This window comes from Camponotus floridanus, unplaced genomic scaffold, assembly GCF_003227725.1.
Source record: "Camponotus floridanus strain SB8 unplaced genomic scaffold, Cflo_v7.5 scaffold79, whole genome shotgun sequence".
NCBI classification, from domain to species: domain Eukaryota; kingdom Metazoa; phylum Arthropoda; class Insecta; order Hymenoptera; family Formicidae; genus Camponotus; species Camponotus floridanus.
This window is the reverse complement of record NW_020229848.1, coordinates 494,886-503,179: the sequence shown is the minus strand read 5'-3', so window position 1 is coordinate 503,179 and position 8,294 is coordinate 494,886. Positions and strand designations below refer to the sequence as shown.

General features: G+C 36.2%; 3 protein-coding genes across 3 annotated transcripts; all 3 read right to left on the bottom strand.

The window, feature by feature from the left end:
* Positions 1 to 1,077: 1,077 nt before the first annotated feature.
* LOC112639610 lies at positions 1,078 to 1,692 on the bottom strand. The gene has a single exon (XM_025414167.1). It carries the CDS (start codon positions 1,690 to 1,692, stop codon positions 1,078 to 1,080), a length of 615 nt encoding a protein of 204 aa, XP_025269952.1.
* Positions 1,693 to 1,891: 199 nt separating this feature from the next.
* On the bottom strand, positions 1,892 to 2,194 carry LOC112639609 (uncharacterized protein K02A2.6-like). The gene has a single exon (XM_025414166.1). The coding sequence runs from the start codon at positions 2,192 to 2,194 to the stop codon at positions 1,892 to 1,894; it is 303 nt and encodes a 100-aa protein (XP_025269951.1).
* A 2,417-nt stretch (positions 2,195 to 4,611) lies between these two features.
* LOC105255411 lies at positions 4,612 to 5,322 on the bottom strand. The gene has a single exon (XM_011264680.2). The coding sequence runs from the start codon at positions 5,320 to 5,322 to the stop codon at positions 4,612 to 4,614; it is 711 nt and encodes a 236-aa protein (XP_011262982.2).
* Positions 5,323 to 8,294: the final 2,972 nt, after the last annotated feature.

Here is an 8,294-nt window from a genome sequence, read left to right as displayed (position 1 = left end):
TCTTTTCATGTTTTCTGCACAAACATAGCTGCATTACTTATATTCTTAAACAGAAATGTGGGAAAACATTTGAATTTGTCAATAAATTTCATTATATAAGTTACGAAATCTCTCCAGAAATGTAAGATTGTAAGCTATAGGAATAAATTTTTACTGTATGGAGCATTTTCGTTTTTTGTTCCCTAGCACTTTCAGGAATATGATATTAATAATGAGACTAAATATACTAAAGCAAGTAATAAGAAAATCATATTCAATGCCTAAAATTCGAAATTTAATTTATAAAAACATTAAATTTTGACATTTCGCTTTAAATAATAAATGTAACAGTTTCCTATCTATCCTCTCAATTTTAAATAATTTGTTTAATTAGATAGAATTTGTTATTTAGAATCTTTTATTGGAAAAGCAGTAGACTAATTGTTACGGACATACAGTAACAATGAATTTCTCATTTCGGTATAAAGAAAATCAGAAGTCATATGCTTAATTGCTTTCAAATTATTTAAAAGTTGCCAATCAATGATGAATAAAATAAATTGAGATAAAAAATAATAGCTGCAAATAAAATAATAATGATATATAAAATATGAAATTTTTATATGACTTTTTAACATATTTCATAATATAAGAAAACAAAAATGTTAAAATAACTATTAAAATATGTTTACACCAAATATATTTTGTTGTGTATTTGTTGTGTTTCGGAGTGCAAATTGTTGTGTTTGTCCGTTAGTTCACGAATAATGTTTAACGTCGTTGTGTCTTGATATCTCGATTCCGCGAACAGTCCGAAGTAGTAGAAGATTCGAGCACTACGTTGAGCTCCGTACACGTCGGTCACACCTATACTTCTCCGACGATCCGTCTCTCGGTCGGCCTTTTAAAGCTTCTTCTTACTGTGGTGCCGTATGCAAGGTCGTGTCATGTGTATCATCGTGCCACGTCGTGATTCTATTGTTCTGAGTTGCATTCCGATCCGGATAATGCAGTCGATGCAGTCATGTATGATTCACGTATGATTCATGTATGATTCACCGAATAAAGGGCGCAATATACCCAACATTCTTCCCTTGCTTAAGAATGCTGTCCTCGATAGGGGCGAGTTCCTCCCAATGCCTTGTAATCTGGTCGAATTTGATGCGAAAGACGCTCAGAACAACGAGCCGCTGCTACTGGAAGTTGTGTGGCCCCGGAGGGATTTTCAGAACGACGAGCAGATGCTACTGGAAGTTGTGTGGTCCCGTTGTTGAAAGGTTCTGCCTCCTCTCTTTCTCCTAGCGAAGTGTGAAGTATTGGATCTAGTTGAATCCATGCTGATTCTTTTCCGGAGGGTAGTAGATCTTCGCTAATCATATTGGATTTCTTTTCCTGTCTCTTTGGACGATTCCATATTTGATTGAAATGTCTAGTAATGAATCCTCCTTCAAAGCTGACGCGAGCGAGTGCTTTCCTTATTAGCCTAACAATTTTACCAGGAATACGCTGTCCATTGGAGAGTTGAATTAGTACCGATTGACCTATAACAAATGAACGTGGCCTTGCGCCGTGATGAGCATCGAATTGCTGTTTCATTTGTTTCTGCTGAGAAGTAAGATTTAGATTAGGTTTTTCGGTTGCAGTAAAAATATCTAATGGAGTTCTAAGCTTACGTCCAAAGAATATTTTTGCCGGAGACTTATGATACCGCATTACTGGGTGTGTAGTTGTATTCGTAAACAAACTTGTTTAATTCCGTTTCTAACTGTGAACTTTGACTTGTGTCGATAGAACTTTTCAATGTTCTGACCATTCTCTCGGCTTGACCATTTGATTGTGGATGCCCAGGAGGGATACGCAGGTAAAGAATTCGAAATTCGGCTCACAATTGCGCAAATTCTACTGAAGTGAATTAAGTATCGTTATCTAAAACTAGTACTTCAGGAGATCTATATTGACTAAAGAGTCTTCGCAGATATCGACATGTTGCTGCCGATGTTATTGTTGAGAACCATCTTGCTTCTACGAATTTGGAGTAGCTGTCGACAATGACGAGTACCCATTGTCCATGTATCGAGCCTGCGAAATCAATGTGAAGGCGTGACCATGATTTCTCTGGATTTGGCCATGGATGTAATAGTTCTTTTACTGGGTTGCTTGCTGTGCGATCGCAATGATTACATTCTTTTACGTATCTCTCGATGTCATCATGCATCGCCGGCCAATAGAAATAATGTCGAGCAAGCTGTATCATCCGGCGGATACCTGGATGTGCAATGTGTAGTTATTTCAGTACAGTAGATTGTAGATGTTTAGGAATTATTAGTTTCTCATCTAGAACTAATGTATTATCAACTATGGCTAAGTAATCGCGACGACGATAATATGACATTAACTCCTTGTCAGTTACGTCCGATTTAAGCCATCCGTTTTGTAGACGATCTATAACTTCAGCGAGAATTCCATCGCTGAATGTTGCACTTTGGAGCTCTTGTCGAGCCGTTGAAGGTAAAAACTGTACTGATTCGTTGACAATCTGTTGTAGCTCTGTATCTGTTTCTTGTAGCTCAGCTACAACTTCTTTGAGGTTGGCGTCTATTACGTCTTGTTTTACAAACTGTATTAACCTTGAAAGAGCGTCTATTTGACCAAATTTTTCGGAGTTGACATATTCTATGTCAAAGTCGTACCCGATTAGTCGAAGAGCCCATCGTTTCAAACGATTTGCTGTACGTGTATCTAAACCTTTTGTATTCGACGTTTTAAACAGAAATGGACGATGGTCCGTTTGTAGCACAAAGTGACGACCATATACGAATTTTCGAAAACGTTCAACAGCAGTGACTAATGCTAAAGCTTCTTTTTCGATTTGACTGTAATTCTGTTGAGTCTTTGTCACTGCTTTTGACAGATCTGAAAAACTGCTTTTACCTGGCCATCTGGGGCGCGCTGTAACAAGACGCCACCAATTCCGATCGAACTAGCGTCTGCTGCAACGATCAGAGTTTGTCTGGGATCGTAATGCGCTAGTAGAAGTGGTCCAGTAAGAATATTTTTAATATCCTCAAACGTTTTCTTCATTTTTGCTATCCACACGAAGGATATATCTTTCTTGATCAAAGCTTCGAATGATGCTTTGAGTCGATGCAAATTTGGTGCAAATTTCCCGTAGTAATTAATCAGACCTAAAAACGAGTATATCTCTTTTGTATTCGTCGGAGCTCGCATTGTTTGAATAGGTCGAAGACGTGCTGAGTCAGGCTCAATACCTTTAGCTGAAACAATAAATCCAAGGTATTTAACTATTGAAGTATGAAATTTACATTTTTCCTTTTGGAGTCGAAAACCCCATTCTTGCAAGCGGTTTAGCACGGCGTGTAAACGCGTATCGTGCTCTGTGCGTTCCTGACCATAAATCAGAATATCATCAAGATAGACAAGTACGCCTAGAATATCTGTAAGTGCCTGTTCCAGCGTACGTTGGAAAATTGCAGGAGCTGGTTTTAACCCAAAAACCAACCGATTGTAAGCAAATAAACCTCGATGAGTATTTATTGTAGTTAGCCTCTTTCCTCATCCAGTCTTAGATGGAAGTAAGCATCAGATAAATCTAGTTGTGAGAAGATAGAACTTCCTCTGAAGTTTTGCCATAAGTTCCTCTATCCCTGGGATTGGATAATCCTCCGCGTCAAGTGCGTCATTTAATCCTGTAGAGTAGTCTGCACAAATACGTATTTTCCCATTTGCTTTGCGTGCAACTACTATGGGCGCCGCCCATTCCGAAAAGTCGATTGGCGTTAAAATTCCATTTTTAACGAGTCTATCCAGTTCATTGACTGGTTCTTCCAATGCAAGTGTGATCGGACGTCGTGGAATATGTTTCGGTTTCGCATCTGGTTTAAGCCGTAAATGAACTGTCATCTTGGTACATTCTCCTGTGGAACTACTAAAAAGTTCTGTGAATTGTTTATGAAATGAATTTACCGTAATCGTATTCATCGTTTGCAGATTTCCGACGACTCCTGTATCGTAGGTAATTAAGCCAAGCTCATCTATTGCTTGAGAGCTAAGTAGTGCAGTTTCTGGACGATCAAGTACGATGACTTGTGCTTTTATTATACAGTCTTTGTAGCCAAGTGAGACGTTAAACAATCCTATGGTATGCATTGGATGTCCTGAAACATTCATACATGAAGTAATAAGAGGTTGTAGTTTTGGACTACCGATTCGTGTCTAAGTTTCTCTCCCGATCGTAGTGACATCCGCTCCTGTATCCAGCTGCATTTTCAATGGCTTGTTATTAATAGTAATATGCGCGAATTTGCGATACCGATGTCCTGTGCCTAGAACACCTTGTAATGTGACAGTATTTATTTTATTTCGTTGCTTCGATAAGCAAACTCTAGCAATGTGTCCCGTTTTCTTGCAGATTCTGCATGCTGCATTCTTAAACGGACATGCATCCCGTTTGTGTTTCGTGGAACCGCAGCCATAGCATGGCGATAATGTAGTAGAATTTCTCTTTTTCTCGTAATGTAGTGTAGTAGGATTTGTTTTCTTTTCGTAATATTTACCTTTCTTTTTAGGTGAATTCTTCGTAGATTGGCTGACCGCGTTGATTTCGGAGAAGCGCTATCCTTCAACGCGCATGACGTCAGCCGTGCGATTCGCATGTACGTAGCAGATTTCTCTAATATCTTGAAATGTGCAGTTTTCTTTTTCTGATGCAACCTTGAGGAGGACTGTTCGCTCCGTGTAGTAGGTGTGGTCGCTTAGGGCGAGAGCCGTTAGTAGAATTTTGAGCTGGTCGATATTGAAATTATCGAGTTCAAAGGCATCTTCCAGAACATTTACTTTGTCAAGTATTTCTATAGCCGTTGCTGGCGGGGAAGCACGAAAATTGAGAACTTCAAAACGACGTTGAAATAGCTTTTTATTGTCATGGAATTGTTTTCGAAGATGTTGCACGAGATCTGCAAGAGACATCTCTTGCGGTTTGTTCGGCGATAAACGACTGAGTAATTGTTGATACTCGTCATCCCCGAGAGCATTAAGAAGTAGCTCTTTTCCCTCCGTATCGGTTAAACCCTTCGCTCCTTCCGCGAAAGTGCTTCTATGTCGTTCAAACCATAACGTGAAAGTTTTACCCCTTGCAGGGTCATGAACGAATTTACCGAGCCGTGTAGCCAGATTTGCGAATTGCGACGACTTTGCAGTATCGTCTGTTCCCGATATTCGATGTGATAGTATCTCCGTCATTTTCTTTTGTGACTCACCGATCTGACGTAATGTCTGCTCCTGGCTTAGCGCAGTTTCTGCTAGCGCTTGAAGTAGTCGGTCCATTTTCATGCAGGTTCAATAAGCCGCAGCGCCAATTGTTGTGATTTTGTTGTGTTTCGGAGTGCAAATTGTTGTGTTTGTTCGTTAGTTCACGAATAATGTTTAACGTCGTTGTGTCTTGATACTATGTCTCGATTCCACGAACAGTCCGAAGTAGTAGAAGATTCGAGCACTACGTTGAGCTCCGTACACGTCGGTCACACCTATGCTTCTCCGACGATCCGTTTCTCGGTCGGCATTTTAAAGCTTCTTCTTACTGTGGTGCCGTATGCAAGGTCGTGTCATGTGCATCATCGTGCCACGTCGTGATTCTATTGTTCTGAGTTGCATTCCGATTCGGGTGATGCAGTCGATGCAGTCATGTATGATTCACGCTCACCGGATGAAGGGCGCAATATACCCAACATATTTTATTTGGCAGTAAGGTAAATGTTAATATTTATAACGGATAAAGAAAGGGATAATTTATTAATCTGTTTATGAAACAGTTTTTTATTAAATTTTTCTTATTTATCTCGATAATTTATATACGACTCTCGATCTTACATACACTCGGCAATAAAAATACTTTAATACACGCACTAAATGGACTATTTACACGTCTAGTTTGAAATAATCTATTTAATATTCCGAATTCCAATAAGGGATCCAGATCATTAAACAAATTACTTTAAATCAAGTCAGTTTCATCAAAAATTAAATAAAAGAAAACAGATATACTTTAAATCTTATGTTAGTTCTTTATCAATCCTTTGAAGACTTTCTTTTTACCCATTTTATGATGAAAATTTAAATACGAGTTAGTTGAATTTGTCGTCGCCTAGCGGCAAGCGAAGAAACATATATAATACACTATTATAAATTTTTGTTATTTGAAAATGTTGTTGCATATATATATATAATATTTTTGGATAAGTAAATTTAAATATATCCAAAATGCTTATTTATTATTTTTTTTATCGCGGCTTTATAGTAAGATACATACTTCTTTTGGGAGTAAGGGTAAGGCTATTCGAATCGTAAGTTAACCGGATCGTAATTCCCGGATCAAGTTTGAATTTGAATTTTGACAGAAGACTTACAAGTTCAACCTTGCATATAAGCAAATCTTGAACCTTAAAATTAATAATAATAATGATGTAAGTTTGACACATTGATAAGATAATAGCTTGATAAGATAATATTCCATACAGCACAGAACATTGCAGCAATATTGCGACAATATTCCAATGTTGTTGCATTATTACAAGAATAATAATTATATTGCTGTAATATTTTGTGTAATATGATACTGATAAGATATATTGATACGATAATGGTAGATAATTTACATTTGTTATAGTTCTTACATAGTAAGATATTACACAGATATTACAGAAAATTATAAAACAGATATTATAGAAAAATAATTAATAATTTATATATAATTAAATATAATTTTTTTTGGAATTATTTAAAAAATATTTGAAGTTAATAACATCTCTAAATGAAATATAATCAAAATATATGTTATAGTCCGAAAGACTACAACATTATTTAACTTCATTTTTTAGCAATTTTATATACTAAATTAAAAGATAAAGCCATGCAAGATTTCGAGAACGCGAAATATACAAACGTTCGAAGATTTAAAACAACAACTTGAAACGTGCTATCAAGCAAAACAAAGCACAATTCATTTGCAAATAGAGTTTAACTGGCTAAAACAAAAATCAAGTCAAACCGCACATGCATTCGGGCAACGTGTCGATACACTAGCTACTATATGAAACTATATGAAACTATATGAAACTATATGAATCTATGGTGGGAGGAGAAGAACGACCTCCTTTATTCAAACAAGTGATACAAAAAACAATTTAAGAAACAAGCTCTAATAAACTTTCAAATCGAATTACGCGATGAATTAAAAATTCTCGTGCGATCACAACGATATGCTACGCTCCAAGAAGCGATAAATAACGCGAGCGCGAAAGAGAAGTTTATCGGACCGTCTGTCACACAAGCACCCGACTTCCCTAATAAAAATAAATTCGACGCTAAACATACGCAATCAATTCGAGATACAAACATAAATACTGACAAAAAAGTCTGGTTGCATTAATTAGAATTATGGTAGATTCAACCAGTATGTCTGTTGGAAAATGGACGAACCAGAATTTTTGTAGGAAATATCAGATAAATCTGATTAATTTCTTCTTGTTAAATTTATTAAATTTTCTGGTTAATAGTAAACTCGCAAGCACCAAGTTGTCTAAAATTTTTTCCATCTAATCTCAAAAATCTGTTTAATATTCTGAATTCCAACAAGATTATTGAATAAATTCAATCTAGATTATTGAATAAATTATTCTAAATTCAGTTTGTTAGAAATTAAACTGATAATCAGTGATGCAGGAAGGGGATGTAGCTCTAACACATGCAATCAGAGAGCTAGCGTGCTCTTTCTGGCACTACTGCTCGTAAGAGAAAAAAAATATACTCTGGATTTAATGTTAATATTAGTTCTTTATATACATTTCATGGCAAAATTGAATACGAGTTAAGTTAAGCTAGTGGCAAGCAAAGAAATTAATGTAACAAGTAATTTTATAGATCCAACCAGAAAATACTAAAAAAATCCTTATAGTAAAATCTATTAAACTTTCTAGTTATAAAAAAATCGAGTTTTATCATAATAACTAGAAATTCTTGTTTGACCAAAATGCCTTCAATCATATACGTCTTGTTGGTACAATCAAACGATTTTTCTCAGTGCAATGTTATAAATGCGGAAAATCTGGACACTACGGACGCGATTGCCGTTAGCAATAATAAATATACACTACCAAAACCGGAAAAATCTACGCAAATAAATATTGTAAATAAATTTTTCGAATAATATAAAAAGGAGGCAGCCGCGATGTATGCTGGAATTTAAATGGACGACCCAAAATTAATATTAAAAATAATAAACAAATTAATAGAAATAATTA

Bases quoted from the DNA above. Each gene is read 5' to 3' on its own strand.
- LOC105255411 (XM_011264680.2), bottom strand. From the start codon at position 5,322: ATGGACCGACTACTTCAAGCGCTAGCAGAAACTGCGCTAAGCCAGGAG.
- LOC112639609 (XM_025414166.1), bottom strand. From the start codon at position 2,194: ATGCATGATGACATCGAGAGATACGTAAAAGAATGTAATCATTGCGAT.
- LOC112639610 (XM_025414167.1), bottom strand. From the start codon at position 1,692: ATGCGGTATCATAAGTCTCCGGCAAAAATATTCTTTGGACGTAAGCTT.